At 39.2% G+C, this 18,875-nt stretch overlaps 1 protein-coding gene across 1 annotated transcript in view; it reads right to left on the reverse strand.

The window, feature by feature from the left end:
* Positions 1-15,130, reverse strand: part of LOC126199110 (mitochondrial genome maintenance exonuclease 1-like) — a 51,788-nt gene extending 36,658 nt beyond the window's left edge. Inside the window, exon 1 of the mRNA XM_049935864.1 lies at positions 14,072-15,130. Coding sequence (XP_049791821.1) covers positions 14,072-14,852 — 781 coding nt within the window. The 5' untranslated portion in view covers positions 14,853-15,130. The remainder of the gene's footprint in view (positions 1-14,071) is intronic.
* Positions 15,131-18,875: the final 3,745 nt, after the last annotated feature.

Genomic DNA, 18,875 nt, shown 5'->3' on the forward strand with positions numbered 1-18,875 from the left:
CTTTAGAACTCAGTAATAGATACTTATATCGAAAAAAGTTTTGAAGTTCCCTGAGAATATCACCTTAAGAACATTTGGTAAAAATTTTGACAATCTTTCGTGAATAGAAATTACAGAGTGGCCATCCCACAATTGGTACTTTTCGCACTCAAAAATCATGGTTTTTTGGTAGTTTCTCAGGAACCACCCACAAACAAATTGTGCTTTCATAAGCCACCTAAAGTCCACCCTACAGAACTTGTTCAATTTGTCTGGACTGGAGGAAATGTGTAAGGTTTAAATTTTGACTCTTTACTGTAGGATAGTTACAATATGCCTGTTGTTCTGATAGGTATACAAATGGTCACTAAGCCAGGGGCTCTCCACTACCCTTGACCTTTTATCTCTATGATCAATATAACCCATGTTAAGACCCCTAAAAATGCATTTTTGTGTCTGGCTTTTTGGAACAAATTGGTACCATGTACTGTCATGCGTGGACTGATATATGGAATAAGTTAAAGGCTGCCCTTGGTGACAATAATGACCGAAACCTTAATAATGTTTACCATTGATTAATGCAACACTTCTTACATTGTTCTCTAGGAGACTAGCTTGTCTTTAGGCACGCTCAGCTGCATGCACCTGTTATCATTCATGGAATTTGTGTTAGTCTGATGCCTTATATTAGATATAATTAGTGCTGCATCATTATTAGTAGTGTAATTAGCACAAAATTTTTACTGTGACACAACAGTAGTATTATCTCGTACTTTATCATGAAAGGGATAATAAGAAACATGTTGATTATTTAGTTGGTTTTGAAATGATCACAGTGGCATTATATGCACCCTCCAAAACATTTGTGTCACTGAATATCAAATTTAAAAAGTGTACCATATTTGTAGGAGTTGTATGCCTGGTGGTAAACTTACACTTGAAGATAAATGTGAGATCACAACACAATCAAATTCTGAATAAATTATCAACCCTGCTATTAACATTCAATTTTTTTTTCACTAAGCGACTGGGCTATACGATATAAAACTTCTACAAATGGCGCTCTCAAGTTATAAGGACACTTGCTTATCATCCAACTAATTCTGTAATAGAATAGTCAAATTTAAGAGGAGATCACCATCATATCACACACAAAACAATGAATGACAATCTTACTGAAGGTTTACATACTGCTGAAATATAGCAGATCAGAAAACATAACAAGCATAGAAGTAACACTGATGATATAGACACACAAGCAAGTTCTTGTAGCTCTCACATAAATGTCCAGAGTGGTATTTCTATTTAATTTTCTGCTCTTATACAAGTGATGAACTATTTTCAGAGTTTCCTCTAACCACATTCATTAATGACAAGCAAAATACTTATAACTAAAATTTCTATTCAAGATGTCTCACATTCCACAAGCAGCTGGAACCAACTAAATGTAGTCTAGATTCATTAACAGCTAATCTCTTTGTCAAAATCAAACAATGCAAAATCCAGGATGGAATGTAACAATATTATGAAAACTAAAGTTGCCACTTACCTTATAGCAGAGATGCCGAATTGCAGACAGGCACAACAAAAAGACTGTCACAAATAAGCTTTCACCCAGCAAGGCCTTCGTCAAGCATGGACGACAGACACACATGCACGCACACACTTATACATGAAAATGCAACTCTCTCACACACACATGACTGCAGTTTCCAGCAACTGAAGCCACTCTGTGAGCAGCAGCACCTGTGCATGATGGGAGTTGTGACTGGGTGAGGGTATGGAGGAGGCTGGGGCAGGGAGGGGGAGGGATGATAGGGTAGGAGTGGAGGACAGTGAAGCGCTGCTGTGGAGCACGCGGGAACGAGATGCAGAGATGGTAGGGCAGTTACATGCAGTCTGGAGGTTAGACGGAGGGCAAGGGAGAAGTGGTGGGGGATAGCAGAAAAGAAGAGAAGTAAGAAGACTGAATGCGATAGTGGAATGAGGGCTGTGTAATGCTGGAATGGGAACAGGGAAGGGGCCGGATGAGTGAGGACAATGACTAACAAAAGTGAGACCATGAGGGTTACGGGAATGTAGGATATATTGCAGAGAATGTCCCCCTCTCCCCAACCCTCCATCTAACCTCCCTACTGCACATAGCTGCCCTACCTTCTCTCCACCTCCTCCCTGCGCACTCTCCAGCACCACTTCAGTGAACCCAAACCTACCCTACAATCCCTCCCCCTCCTCTTTACCCCCACCCAGACGCCACTCCCATCATGCACTGGTGCTGCTGCTGACAGTGTGGCTTCAGATTCCAGAGACTATAGTCATGACAGTGTGTGTGTGTGTGTGTGTGTGTGTGTGTGTGTGTGTCAATTGTCTATTTTTGATTAAGGCCTTGCTGGCAGAAAGCTTATTTGTGACAGTCTTCTTGTTGTGCCTATCTGCGACTCAGCAACTTTTGTTTTCATTATCTCTTTGCCACTTACACAACACAGAGAAAAAGAAAAGATAAACAAAATTACTATTTTAATTTCATTATTATGTCAAACTGCTATTACAGATCTATTATCTTGTAACCCACAGCTTACTATTTTCTAAGTTAAATAAGCAACATACATAAATCACTCCAACCTTGAAGGGAAAATATCAAATGTTCACAGCCCGTAGTCAGGTTTCCTTAATGGATGTAATAATTCTAAGTTCATCTAATATGCTGCACTATCATGAGAGAGAAGCAATTCTGCCTGCTCTTACATAGTACATTTGAAGATAAATATGTGGTAAAGTAACTACGGTGCTTGACCCGCTGCAACAGTTGTCCAGTGGGATGATGGCACCTGCCCCTCATTCTACTCGAGCTAAACACTACACAAGTTAGTTGTAACATATATTACATTAAGTCATAACAAGTGCACTCATAGTCTCAACATGATGATATTAATTTCAGCTTTGTCTCAGTTCTGCAAAGCTATCTGCTACAGGAAATAATATTAAAAATACAATATTTTATTAATGGATCTATAGAAAAAACATTTTACAGTTGCAATATCTTTTCACACAGCAGCACCTATGATGAAAATACAAGAAATAATACACACCAAAATTAGAAGTACATCATTCAGAATGGGAAAAGTGCAACTGTAGGAAAATAGTGCTAGTAAAAGTAATTTAATAACACAGCTGCTACAAAGGGAGGATGCACCAACGCATATTGGCTAGCCAGCTTTTCTCTCCCCCATCCAACCCCCTCAAATCTCTCTTTCCTGGAATTATTCGCACCTTCAGGGTCCATACATGATGGAAACTAACTCACTCAGCAATGACCATCAGAAGTTAAGTCCCATAGCGCCTAGAGCCATTTGAGCCAGGAATGACCTACTATTGCTCTCTGTAGTAAGATTTCAGTCCAGTTCCTACACAATCACTTACCTTAATATCAGAGGAAAAGTGTGCATCATCTGCCTGTGATACAAGTGCTTTTCACGTTATCTCTCTCTGTTTGTTGTACTTCAGAGCTGGGAAAAAACTCAGCCATTGCCTATCTCGAATTCAATAGTGTTTTCATGTTCTACTTATCTGTTGGTTGTACTCTTAGCTCGGAAACCAACACAGTTTTTGTCTAGAAAAACAAGAAAATTACCTCCCCTCCTCCTATTATAAGCCACACTCAAGTTGGTTGATGTACTACGTTGACTGTCATTAATACAGTGCAAGCATTTCAAATCAGTCTCCCTTAGCCCTGCCCCTGTCTCCTTTACAAAATAATTATTAAAAAAAAGTAAAACACTAATTGACCTTATGGTTGGTTGCAACTTCACAGTGATTTACTATACATGGTCCTGTTGAAGGTGGTATGCCCTTGCCTTCCTCTCACCTTTGAAATGGTCTGACCAGCCAATTATATGGGGGCATAATGTTAAACATGGATACTGAACCATACTGCGACTCAGCATTTTTCACATTAGGAGACACTGGCAGAGGTGAAATTGATGACGAGGACTGGCTGCAGTTTGAAACCCAGGCCTTTGGATCTGCAGTCTGGCACTTCACCACCAATCCATCACCAGACAGTCATCTCAGTTACCACAAACCTAAAAATCTGACTGATTTTTAAGGTGCTTGATCATGAACTCAGATGAATGGTGAGCTAATTCTTCATTTCTACTTCTAATGTTCACTTGATAAACACTTAGGAATACAAATAAAAAGTTAAAAAACTGCAAAATGGATTTTTACAGCGAGTGGAGGGTGTGTTGTAATGGGTACAGCAAGCTGTAAGCAAAAGTGTTATTGGAAAATGACTTAACCTACAAAGGTACTTCCTTGTGCATGCATAACACTTTTTCTGATGCAATAACAATTAGCTGAACAGGAGGTACATTCTACCAAACAAACAAAATTTTGTTGTTACATACACAAATTGGTAGTCTTGTTTGCTTCTGCAAAGGAACTGTTGAATCTGAAAGATAAATACAAATTAATGTTATCTTTGTGCCTCTTATATGACAGAACTGTCTTGTACACAATGACTGAAATTCAGACCATCATGCTATGCCACATGCATTAACACTGACTTCTGTGTCTGCAAGTAACTCTGAAAATAAAGAGAAGTTGCAAAAAATTAAATTGTGTATCTTCATATATGTTCACAGACATGGATCATTGGCCCACAGTGAAATAATGTAACTAAAACACAAATTCCCAAATACTAAACAAAAAGACTTTTAATTTCTAGTACCATGCTCAGATGATTAAACTTATTTTACTATGTTAATAAATTAAATTTACAAATATATAATTGAATATGTTCAATAAAACATTGAAAATCATGAAAAAAGTAGTTTTATCATCTAATATGTTACAAATCTTATAGAGCTCAACAAAAACAGGGAACCTGGAAACAAGAAACCACTTACATGATTTATACATACGTACACTTGAAAGATACAAAAATCACATTATTCTTGAGTTTTGTCTTTCTTGTAGGCTATATCTCATCCCCCTTCACACACACACACAAATAGATACATACAAACACATTCTCTTCTACTGATTGAGATGTGTAATCACAAGTTTATCCTGCAAGACTTTTTCTTTTACAAATGTTATCAGTTCTTCAACTGCTATCTTGTACTAATCTGTTCATTTATGCATACATACTGTACCCAACACTCTCAACGACTGTTTTATATCGCTTAACATTTGTCTACACTTTCAGTGTCATATTAATTGTTCCAGGATCTGTTAACTTGTACTCCATCAACTTGTTCATTCTAGTAAATATTTATCATACATTTATTTTCTTGTGTACTCTTTTTCAGTATTTATGCCTGGGGTCCCATTCAACACTAAGAGATTATTATGGCAGCCACCGAGGGAACAGGCTGTAACCAACTGCAGATTGTGCCACACTTTGAAACAGACAATCACTGTCATCTGAGCTCCAAGGTCATACGAGGTGGAATCCAAAGTTTTCAGGAATGGTGCTGCCATATGGAAAGTAGGAGTAGTAGATCTTTGCACCGCTAGGTGGCAACAGCTGCATAACTGATGAATCAGTGTGCGGAGTGGCATTCAGCTGTGAGGGCATGTTGCATGTCCACAGTGATTTCTGTAATACTCTGTGTTTGGTGTGTGGCAATTTTACGATGGATCCGTGAAGCGAACAGCACACATGCATCAAATTCTGTGCAAATCTCAGGAAAAGTGCTACAGAGACCCTTGCAATGATTCAACAATTGTTTAGGGGACAGAGCTTGAGTCGTACGCATGTGGCATACTCGGTTCAGGGCTGGCCATACAGACGTCGAAGATGATGCTCACATTGGAAGGCTCGTCAGCCACACAATGCCAGACATTGTTGCCAAACTTCAACAACTGATTCGTGCACATCGATGTCGTACCATTCAAGACCTTTTGGATGTAATGGGTATTGGTTATGGGACATGTCAATGAATGTTGACTGATGAATTGGGCATGCATCGTGTTGCCGCAGAATTTGTGCCAAGGACCTTGACTGCCGATCAGAAGGCACAGCTTGTTGAAGTGTGCACGGACCTTCATCAGACTGCATCTGCTAATCCAACCTTCTTGTCACGGGTTATCACCAGCAACGAGAGCTGGATTTACCGTCATGACCCAGAGACAAAGCAACAACCGTCCCAGTGGAAGAGCCTGGGCTCTCCAAGACCCAAAAAAGCAAGACAGGTGAAGAGCATGATCATCATTTTCTTTGATACCAATGGAATTGTGCACAAAGAATTCGTCCCACCCAACCAAACAGTGAATTCCACATACTACTGTGACGTTTTGCGACGGCTCCGTGAAAATGTGTGGCTACGATGGCCCAAACTTTGGCATCAAGAGAACTGGCTGCTGCATCACAACAATGTGCCCTGCCACACGTCCTTGCTCACCAGGACCTTTTTGGCAATAAACAATGTGACGGTTGCACCCCACACACTGTACTCGCCAGATTGGCAACTTGCAACTTTGCGCTATTCCCAAAAATGAAACTCAAGTTGAAAGGCCATTGGTTCGACACTATAGAGAAGATTCAAGAAGCATTACTGGCAGTGATAAACATGCTCAAAGAACAGGACTTTCAGAAAACATTTGACCAATGGCAGAAGCACTAGGACCGGTGTGTAGGTGCGGATGGGAACTACTTCGAGGGTGATGATGACCATTAGTCCATATGTAAGGTTTTCTACAGATGGCAGCACCAGTGCCGAAAATTTTGGATAACGCCTCGATTTGGATCATTCCAGCAACTGGCAGAGAAGGCTCAGAACACCAGTCTTGCTTCAGAGGTTTCAAAGAAGCTCGTAACCTACAGCACTGTATGCAGAAAACATTGTGGCCCTCTCGTTCTTAGGCGAGTGGAAGAAGAGAACAAGAGACTGTGAAGGTTCTGTGACTTCCCAGACTTGCGCCATTGGGCTGAGAACTGTAAGGTACCCCTAAATGGGTCAAGTCAACAGAGGCTGCTGCCCAGGTAGCTGACTCCGTGTGGGGTGCACACATGAGACTTTTAGATTAGGCAACTTTCCATCCAGTCCAGATAACAATGGTGTAGAAGACCCAAAAGTATTGATGTAAGATCCAAACAAATGTCTACCACAGGCAACAGCGTTAAATTCCTAGTCATTAACTGCTGAAGAATTCACTACAAAGTGCCAGAGTTTGAACTGCTTCCAACCAGCAGCGAAGCTTACATAATACTAGGTATGGAAAGCTGGTTGAAACCTGATGTTCACAGCAGAGTGATTTTTGGGGAAAATTTAAGTGTCTTATACCAAAAGGATTTAGGCTAATGGGAAATGGAGGCAGTGCATCTGTCACAGTAAACAAGAACGTCAAATCCACCAAGACAGAAATTGCAGCTGCATGTGAGATTGTTTGAGCAAGACTAAATATCTAGAGTGGGTAAAAAATTACAATTGGATCCCTGTATCGACCACCAGATTCATCTCTTGATGTGGCCAAAAACTTCAGAGAAAGCCTCAGGTCACTTGTTTGTAAGTTCCCCAATCATACTGAACTCACTGGAGGAGACTCTAATCATCCAGCAAGCAATTGGAGTGATTACAGTTTTGTTAGTGTTGGAAATGACAAAAAATCCTTTCAAATATTACAGCTTGGGAAACTACCTGGAACAGATAGTTCATAAACCCACTCATGATGGAAATATATAAGATCTAATGGCAATAAATAGACCTGATCTCTCTGAGGATATCCACATCGAAATTGGTATCAGTGACCATGAGGTAGTTATAGCAACAATGATTACCAAGTACAAAGAGTGACTAAAACAAGTGGAGAGATGTATATTTTCAGCAGACTACATAAAGAAGCACTAGTGTCATATCTCAAAGGGATATTTGAAACTCAGGACAGGAGCACATAGAGGAACTATGGCTCAAGTTTAAAATAACAGCTGATCATGCTCTGGATATATACGCACCCAGTGAAACAGAACACTGCATAATAAGTGTAAAACAAAGCACCGGGTTATAAACAGAGAGATGCTGAAATGACTGTCAATAAGGCAATGGATGAAGCCTTCAATCCTATCATAGCAGAATATTGTCAAATGATCTTTCAAATAACCCACAGAAGTTCTACTTGTATGTAAAGACTGTTAGTGGTACCAAAGTTAGTGTCCAGTGACAGGCAAGACAGAAATTGATATGGATAGCAGTAAAGCAAAAGCAGAAATGCTATCCTAACTCTGTTTTTCCTTAAAAAGAGTATTACCCCAATTTAACTCTCATACCATTGAAAAGATGAGTCAAACAGATAATAGTGTCAATGGCACTGAGAAACAGCTGCAATCATTAAGACTGAACAGAGCTCCAGGAACCAGCTGAATCCCTATCAGATGATCCCTATCAGATTCTATACTGAATTTTGGACTCAGTTAGTTCCTCTTTTAACTATATAATGTATCACACATAACTCGAACAAAAAACCACGCCCAGAGATTGGAAGAAAGTACAGGTCACATCTGTTTACAAGAAGGGTAGAAAAAATGATCCACAAATCTACCATCCAGTATCCTTGGCATCCATCTGTTGTAGAATCTTAGAATATATTCTGAGCTCAAACACGGTGTGATATCATGAACAAAATGACCTCCTCCATGCCAACCAGCATGGATTCCAGAAACACCAATCATGTCACTTTTCTCACATGACATACTGAAGGCTTTGAACCAAAGCAGTCATGTTGATGCAGCATTTCTTGACTTCCAAAAAGCATTTGACTCCATATCACATTTACATTTATTGTCAAAAGTATGATCATATGGGGTACCAACCAGTGGGGAGGAGACGGCACAGTATCTTGGATGAAAAATCACTGATAGACGTAGAAGTAACTTTAGGTTTGCCCCAGGGAAGTGGGATCCTTGCTGATCACGCTGTATGCTTATGACATTGCAGACAAGATTAGTAGTAACTTCACACTTTTCACAGATGCGGCAGCTATCTATAATCAAATACTGTCTGAAAGAAGCCCCAAAAATCTCAGTTAGAACTTGATAAGATTTCAAAGCAGTGCAACAACTGGCAACTTGCTTTAAATGTTCAGAAATGTAAAACTGTGCACATAACAAAACAAATAACCATAGTATCCTATAATATTGATGAGTCACAGATGGAATCAGTCAACTGATACTAACACCTGGGTGTAACACTTCATAGGGATACGAAATGGAATGATCATATGGGCTCAGTCCCCAGTAAAGCAGACTTTGGTTTATTGGTAGAATACCAAGAAAATTGAATCAGTCTACAAAGGAGATTGCTTACAAATAAGTTATTCAACCCCTCCTAGAATATTGCTCAAGTGTGTGGGATCCATATGAAATAGGGATAACACTGGACACTGAACATATACAGAGAATGGCAGTGCAAATGGTCACAGGCTTTTTTGACACGTGGGAGAGTGTCACAGAGATGTTGAAAGAACTGAACTGCTCGACTTTGAAGATAGATGTAAAGTATCCTAATAAATCATACTTGCAAATTTTCAAAAATAGGCTTTAAATGATGACTCTAGAAACATACTACAACCCCATACCTGTAGCTCCAGCATGGATTGTGAGGACAAGATTACATTAATTACAGTCCACATAGAGGCATTAAAATAGTCATTCTTCCATCATTCCATAAGTGAATGGTATGAGAAAAGCCCTAATAACTGGTAGAATGGGTCATATTCTCTTCCATGCCCTTCATGGTGGTTTGGAGAGTGTACATGTAGAATATCTCCTAGATAATACTTTGTCTCATTTTTAATGTCCCTCTGTAGCAATACATTTCTTTCTATGGTGTATGTTTCTTACTGATATAGAGCACTGCTCCAGATGTACAGTTCTGACTATTTCATTCTCAGTTCTATGCCAACATGGGGGGGGGGGTCATTAAAGCGTCAACTAAACCAATCTACTTGCCCATTATGTGCAATCTTGTTTCATAGATAAAACGATTAATTTCTTCTAATGTCTTAACATCATTACCCGCTTTTCTACTTCTCTTCAGCACTTTCATTGAGCAAGGTGTCTGCCACAGCGGTTTGGTGCTGGATTTTTATGTGAAGTCAGGCCCCTTCTTTTGAAAAGATCATAATAGATTTCCTTCCTCATCGTAGTCCAGTTTCAGTTTGTGTTCCATCTCTAATGACTTCAGCATCGACGGGATGCTAAGAGCACATTTTCATGCCTGTTTACATGACTTTTAATTTGTTTAATTCAACCTTAACACAAATTATGTGTTATGTAACCTACCAATTTCATGCAACGCTTGCTTTAAAATCTTCCTTTCTTTCAGCTCCACAGCTTTGTCACCTGCGTATTTCATTATTGGTTTTTACAGTTTCATTTCCATTCACAAATTATCTTTAAGTATACTCAGTTTACCTGTAACAACAAACTGCAATCCTGCCTTACATTATTTTGAGTATGAGTTTGTCTTTCTTGAGTTCTGGGACTTTCTGAATCAACTTTTTTAACAGTATTATTCACATATCTTCGTATTCCATCCAAATTCTATAGATGATTTCAACAATCTTATCCCAACCTTCTTTGAATTTTCTTTGTTTTCCACTGAATGATACTCTCGTCAGCAATTTAATAGTGAGCCTACCCCTGTCACCCTATAGTTTTCACACTTATTTACTGGTACTTACCTCAGTAGGACGAGATTATAATTTTCTGAAAAGTTAATGGTGTACCTCTTGTATAATAGATTCTGTACAGCTGATAAAATAACAATGCAGCCCCTGTACCTCCACTGATTTTACACATCTGAAGGTATCTTGTCCACTCTTGATGATTTGCTTGAGTTTGAATCATGCAGTTGTCTGTGACCATATTATTTCATCATTTGCATCTTCCAAATCAATCTTGCTCTCTTCGGTTACTCCATAGGATGACTGTCAGAAGTTACAAAAACTTTTTTGTGTCCTTTGTTCCATGCTTAACAAAGGTTTCGAATCTGCAATTCAGAGGTTAACATCTTTACTTTTTAACTTCCCCCAAATTTTGTACTTATTTGGCAAGACCAAATAGTTTCATTCAAAGGCCACAAAGTCAAGATTCTGTATGCTAATAAGGCAAAATCACCACAACCACTGAGGAAATCATCCCACTGATGCACCTGGTTGAAATTACCCATTTGGTAAGGTGCCTTGTCCTGTTGCATGAAGAAATCTGTAACTTCCTGCTGCAACATCCTCGTCTGACAGGAATCATTGGCCCTTCAAGGCCTTTTTTAAGGGACAAAGTCATGATAATCACAAGGGGACAGATCAGGACTGCAGGGTGGGTGTTCGAGTGTCTCCCACTTGAGTTGCCATAATGTCTGCATAAGTACCAGACCGACCAGCATCTTGCATCAAATCTCGATCAAACTTGGTGCATCATTCTGCAGAGTTGGTTTTCAAGAGAAATGCTGCCCCTTAAACACTGGATGTGTATTGATGTTTACCCTTCAGCATCCAAGAATAGAATAAAAGCATGTTGGTCTTGTACTGTCACCATAGCTCACATCTCCGCATTTACTCCATGCACATCAGAAAGACATGAATGCCACATTAATACCTTGCCTACATGTAATTGTAAATGCACTGTGTTGCATATACACTGCAGCAATGCCCTTGAACAGAAATTTTTTGATTGTCCCTTGTATAATTTCATTAGCCTCAAATATTTTCCTCTCCATTATTATATTTTCACACAGGACAGTTACATCATCCCCAACATTAACATTGTTTTAGAAAATTTATACTTCCTCACATTCTGCTTAATTACCTATTCTGCTTAATTACCTGGTACCCTACTCATTCACATATGCCCACACTTTTATGTTTTTAAGTTCCAACTGAACGTTCACCACAACTGGGTTGGGATCCAAGTCAATATCTGATTATATGGGTGAGCCTTGCAGTTTATTTTCTGATTCCTAAACTTTCGCCTAACAATAAGGAATTGACATCTTGCGTTGTCGGGTGTTCTGCCGGATATCAGCGTCATACTTGCACGATATTTCGGTCACGTAGCTCGTAACCTTCATCAGGTGTGACCTGAGACTGCTCCTCAAGTGGACCTGGTCCAGTATTTATGCCTATGGCAAGTACGACGCTGATATCCGGCAGAACACCCGACAACCCAAGATGTCATTACATCGCCGGGAAAGCCTGAAGAGTTACAATAAGGAATTGCAGCTTGTATCTTCCAGTATTTTCCGAGCATACCTCCTTTTATGAGCTTTGAAAAGTGTGTACTCTAGTCACTTGAAACTCTCCTCACTGGTTTCTTTCTTCCACTCAATATCATGTAGAAATTCAACCTCCATTTCTCTCTCCTGCTGCAGTATCCCATTTACCCAAGAATATTACATTCAATTTCCCTATCATATACGTTATCAGTTTCCCTAACACATCCTAGAGCTGTGCATTTGTAAAACATGTTCACTTAGAACAATAATTTCATCACTGGGTTGCTTGGTGGAGCTAATTGTGCAACTCACTTCCCTATTCACAATACGCATTACACAAGTCACAGCTATTGTTGCCATTATCCCATATTGATCTGTTCACACCTGTCTGACATAGTTCCATTTACCATATATAACCATCACTAAACTTGACTATTCATCTGCCCCATCAACTTCTCCAGTTTTTCTACAAATTCAAAACCTCTGACATTCTATACCCCAATTTGTAGAAAGTTGGCTCTCTCTTCCTCTTACTAGTGAGTCCCTCATGACCAGCCCCCCCTCTCCCCCCCCCCCCCAGATATGTGACTCATTTTGGATTTTATACCATCTTACTAACAAAAATTTTTGGCAGTATACCAAGAGAGGGAACAACATTCTGCAGACTTCAGTAATTCTATCACACATAATTTCCAGCTGGTAAACTTGTCAATGAACCAATGATGTCTACCAGCTGTGATAGTGTGTCCACAATGCACACCAGGTTAAAGGCAGACCAAAAAATTGAACAGGAAAAATAAGCACTGAGAAATGACACCACATGTAATTATGGCTTTTCATTTATGTCACTCCTGAGGCTGTTTTACTTGGACCACTCTACACCACTATTTATTTGCTTTAGCTAGTTGATGGTTTTTATTTCTACTTTCAGTACGAGTTACACAGTGTGCCCCCCTGCACCACCTTTTTCAAAGTTGATAGATGCTACAGACCTCAGTTCCCCTCTTTCAATTATGGTTCACCTATTTTTACCTTGATGGCAATTGAACCAATTAATAAACGATAATGTAATAATGATGTGGCATGTACTGTCATATATGCAAAAACAGAAAAAGAACAGCACACTGAAAATATTTCTTCTGTATCAATATTTGTTTTAGAAATGTAGGTTGTAACAGAGTAGCCCAAGGTTTAGTTTAGGTTAGAAGGTGACAGTTTGGTAACAAGTTGGCAAAGTCTTAGATATGGTGGCATATTGATCTGTAATGTAGCCCAAGGTCTAGGTTAAGGTGAAACTAGTAAAGCAGTATGAAAGAAATTAGTTAATCATAATTTCCTCCCCTTTTGGCACAGTTCATTACTTACACTCCATATGCCCAAAAGCATGTTCACCGCACACTCTTATCACCTGTTTTGATTATAAGAAACTTTACTTCAATTTATACTGTCTTTCAATGTTCAATACCTCATCTCACACCACACTAACACTTGTAATTAGCAAGCAAGCCTGTACTATGAACAGTCCATATGTATGGTTAAATGTTACTGCATTCAAAATTTATTATTTAACTTTCATTTATTTCTCAGGAAAGTGATTATTGTTCTTCTCACAACTGCAATTTTTGTATCTTGCATTTTGAATTGACACATGTCTTGGCAACTTGAAATTATAAGACAATGACTCAAGTTAACAAAACAACACAGCTGTCTAGACTTAGGATTTCCAGAAAAATTATAAAACTAGTGGGTTCTTGTATCACTTCTAATAGCTAGAATGATTTAAAATTAAGTGTTTTACTTGACAAATAAACTGATGTGTGTTAACTAATACAACTAAATCACTCAGATGTTGTAAATAAAATTATGTCATGCCATATTACCAGTGTAGAGGTCCATGAATCCTTCCTGGCCAAGTTCAGCAATCATCCTCTGTTGCCATCGCCGTAGAGCAACCCGAGACTTTTCAGACATGGTAGCATTTAGTATTCTACTCACTGCTGGATATTTATAGTACTCGGATTTCCACGCATTTTCAGTTACAGATTTTTCTGATCTACATGTTGAGAGTTCTTCAATTTTCTCATTGTTGAATAATGGAAAGGAGGGTATGCTTTTCAGTACATTGTCTGGTAAATGCAACAAGGTATGTTTTTTACAGTTTTCTGTTACACTAGGTAATGGTGGGGCATTGGAATAATCAAATTTTGGAAGCAGCCCTTCAATGTCATCAGTAACTTTACTGTCTGGTTCGGAAACCGTGGTTATTTTCGGTTTCGCTGCTGTTGGTGGTGTTTCTGTTTTCTGTACATGGTTCGAAGCCTTTCTGACTATAATCTGGATTTGAGGATTACTCAGCTGACGGAGCTTGGTTACTTTCTTAGTACTTCTCGTCAGCGTCCACTGCAGCTCTCCAGTGGCACTATTTTTCTTCTTGTCTTCTGATGCATTTGCAAATAAATTTTTGTTACGTTTTCCGTTTGATCGTTTCTGACTTCTTGTTTCCAAAAGTTCACCAAACAAGCTTTTATTTTCTTTATTTAATCTTTTTATCGCCTCTCCTACCTCTCTGCTCACTTTTTTCTTATACGGCACAGACATATGAAGCTCACAACTATTATGTGCTACAGGTCGAAGTTTACTGAGCAGCTTGCTTATCAACATAATTAAATTTTTATGCCTTAAAAACAATTTAGGTTACTTGTCTAGTGTCACAATTTTGTGATCCCGAAACATTTATTTCAAAACAACCGCTCGTTATATGGCACAAGCTATGGACAAAGCGATCAGCTTCTGGTTTTCGCCGGCAAAATCTTGCTGCCATATGTTATTTGGTGACTACTCGCCAATAAACCACTGTATCAAACGAGCTGCATGCAAACGAACTTGACCTGCACAACTACTTTCACTTCGCGGCGATGCATACGCCCACATACTGTTTACTAATAACCAGAGATTAGCGTATGAACGGTCGACAATATATTCACAGATAAAAGAGTAAAATGACAGTGTTGGAGCGATAAGAATAATGTTGAAAATATGTAACCATTACATGTACTCTACGCATTCGATTATCTGATAGTTTAATTTTTTATACAATGGGTTTTCGCCCCTAAATAAAGTTTAAGCCATTGACAACAAACATCATAATTTTTTGTACCACGGATTTTCGCTCCTAAATAAAGTTTAAGCCACTGACAACAAACATGGCGTTACAGTGACACTTAACAATTTAAAAGTTTAAATGTGGATTTACTGCCACATTGTGACCAAACATATGTCATTGTTCTGCTAGATACAAGAACGGGAATAAAATAATGCTGCTCCGTGTATTAAAGCGTGTGCAGATGAGTAAATATTTGAAAATGTAAACGATGGTGCAAGATTCAGTACATTCTGTTCAGTACTTCCCACAAAATATGAGAACATAGAACTATCTTATATGTTGAGGCCTACAAAATTAAAGAAATAAATAGCGAATGCCTTTGAGAGAATAAGCTGGTCACACTACGAATTCGGTATTTTGACAACTGCTTCATAATATCCATGTATTTTGACACTGCTTAATAATATCTATAATTTGACGTGAAATAGAGCGTGTCTGGGGACTAGGGACGAATATTAAAGTGCTATAGAACATACAAAATTTTTTGAAAATGTAACTTTTCTTTTTTTTACAAAATACATTAACTAACTTCTCCCATTTATATATGAAAAATTATATTCTCCACATGACCACCCAAGGCCGCGCGGCAATGAGCTCATTGAAGTTCTCGATGACGCATTCACAAACATCTGGTGGGATGCCGTTAATTGGTGATTGTTTGTTGTTTGTTTTCGCAAACTTTAGATTTCACAAAACAATCACGAAGTGTAAGATCGCATGATCTGGCAGGTCTTTCCTGGTTGCCACGCAAAGAGATAATTTTTTGAAGAAACTTTTCATTCAGCAAAGCAATCGTTTCATGGGATTTGTGACATGTCACACCATCTTGTTCAAATCAAAAACCGTCAGTTTCGTCAATAACAGGGGAAAATTTATCAGAAAGCATGTTTCAGTAACGGTCGCCATTCTCAGTGACCGCAGCTCCCTCATCATTTTCAAGAAAGTATGGGCCGATCACTCTTCCTGCCCAGAACCCACACCCTCACCTTCCACAGTCACTCGCGGATTTTCGTTACCTCAAATTCTGCAGTTCTGCTTATAGATTTGTCCACTGAGGTTGAAATGCACCTCATCTGAGAAAATTATTCTTTTTCTAAAGTTCTCTTTCTCCGCTTGTCGAGCCAAAACCCACTGAGCAGATAAATGTCTCTTTCCATGATCTGCAGGCTTCAACTCGTCTAAGGTGAATCTTGTACACATGCATTTTCAGACCTTTTGAAAGAATTTCATACAGTCAACTTGGTGATAAAATCAATCGAGCTCGTCTCCGAACCGATTTTCTGGGGCTTACAGTCACATTGTCACACAGGACAGCAATGTTTTCTTGTGTTCGAACAGGACGTGGTCCTCCTGTTTTCTTAATGTTTGAGTCAGAATAATTAAAACTTCTGGATCAACTTCCGAACTGATGATTCGGTTGAAGTAGCATTACGTCCGAGTGTCACACGCAATTCAGGAACGGTTGCCGTGGGACTTCCACTGTTTTTCTAATAACTTTCTATCACATGAATACGTTGCTCGGTTGTCATCTGCTCCAGGACGAAAATAAACATGAGACAACAACGGTGCTGACCACACAAAAACTATCAGGCTGCAAATGTGAAGGAATGCAGATAACAAACATGAAAAAAAAACACGTCTGCTAACCGTCGTACGACAAAATAACGTGAAATTCAAATTCGTCCTAATTCCTGGATATCCTGTATGTAGTAGCTGACGTTTAAGGTCCGAGAATACGACGTTGTCGTTTGTCCACACACACTCTACAGTGTTGTCGCAATACGAAATCACTTTGTGCCTCAATCTCCTACAAAAATCACAAATAAATTAGAAAAATTATCATTTATTTATTCTTGCTATGGACTCTAGTCTGCCCCCGTAGCTGAGCAGTCAGTGAGGCTGACTGCCATGTGGGTTGGGGGAGGGGGGGGGGCGCATTCTATTCCCGGTACTGCGAGGGATTTTTTCCTTGGTAGGAGGGCCAGAACAGGGTCCACTCAGCCTTGTGATGCCATCTGAGGAAATATTTGAATGAGAAGTAGCCACATCAGTGCTTTCCTTCTTTTCATTTATGGATTACAACTGGTAACTTCCCACTGAGAGTACTAGGTGCATCATGAAATTTAGACACAGACAGAGTAAGACAAATGTTGCATAGTCACAGTAACGAAGTCCAAATAAATAAATTTAAAAAAAGGCAGATTTACCATTTTACATATACATGGTGAATCACCTAAAACTTGCGCCGCAAGTTGCGGAAATGGAAAGTGCTATTGATGCGCGCTATTCATAGAATGGATTGGTATTCAGTTACTTATATTGTTAGCCAATAAACAGATTGTAATAATACTTAGAAAGTTCATTTTTTGTGGAAAAAGACACTTTTTAAACCTATTGACAGTAACAAACCAAAAGTAGGGTAAATTAGAATGTCAGTGGTGTTTGTTACAGGATTCCAGTGCGAGTTGTTTTCGAGATGTCGTATCTTGAAAAGTTTTCACACCGACACTTGCCTGTTCCATTTAACCTGGGTAGTTGCTAGGTACGATGTTGTTATGTTTGCGTACAGTGAGCTGGTGTGTTCCTTCAGTGCATTGTGATTTGTTGGTCAGTTGTGACAGTCTAAGCAGAAGGTCACAAGTGGACGATGGGATTTAACAATACATAAAAAGCAGACATGCTCAAGTTGTATGGAGAGTGTAGGAAGAATGTAGTTCATTCATGTACGGTGTATACGGTAAGATATCCAAATAGACGTCAACCATCTCGGTGATTAATTAGCAACCTTTTCAACTAGTTACGTGAAAGTGATATTGTAACTTCTAGACAACTTAACAGTAGGAAAAAAGTGACGATAGAAGAGGGGAAATTAATGTTCTTGCTGCTGTTGCAGTTGATCAGCACGTTAGCTCCCGCACAATCGCACGAGGATGTGGCATGAGTCAGTTAAGTCTCCTACGTGTTCCCTATCGACATAGGTTCCACCCCTAATACATTTCTCTCCATCAAGAGCTGTGTGGAAACGGTTATGAGAATCGTGTTACCTTCTGTACATGAGCATTAAAAGAGCATACTCTAGATGTATCATGTATCTTGCTTAGTGATGAAGCCACATGTATCAGTCATGGTCAAGTAAATCGTCAAAACATGCACTACTGGAATTGGAAATTTGTGGTAAGGACTATGGGACCAAATTGCTACCCCGTGTGGCCATGCACTATTGGTCCATTGACAGTCCCCATTGGCTTCGTCAGATGGAACGTCAGAGTCCATGGAGTTTTCACGTATGGTGTGGGATAGAGAACCATCAGCTCATAGGCTTGTTTTCCATAGACGGAGTACTGAATATCTCCACTGAAATGCTAGCACATGTGCAACAGTTGTTCCATACTAGGAATGGATGCGTATATTGCCGCTGTCTGTGGTAATTTTGAACAAAACTTCTGATAGTCAATTGTCTCGTTACTGGTCAGAATCAACGTAAGTAGTGTAGGCACATGTGTTGTTCTTTAGTGTGTGCT

The sequence above is a fragment of the Schistocerca nitens genome, chromosome 8 (assembly GCF_023898315.1).
Source record: "Schistocerca nitens isolate TAMUIC-IGC-003100 chromosome 8, iqSchNite1.1, whole genome shotgun sequence".
In the NCBI taxonomy this organism is placed as follows: domain Eukaryota; kingdom Metazoa; phylum Arthropoda; class Insecta; order Orthoptera; family Acrididae; genus Schistocerca; species Schistocerca nitens.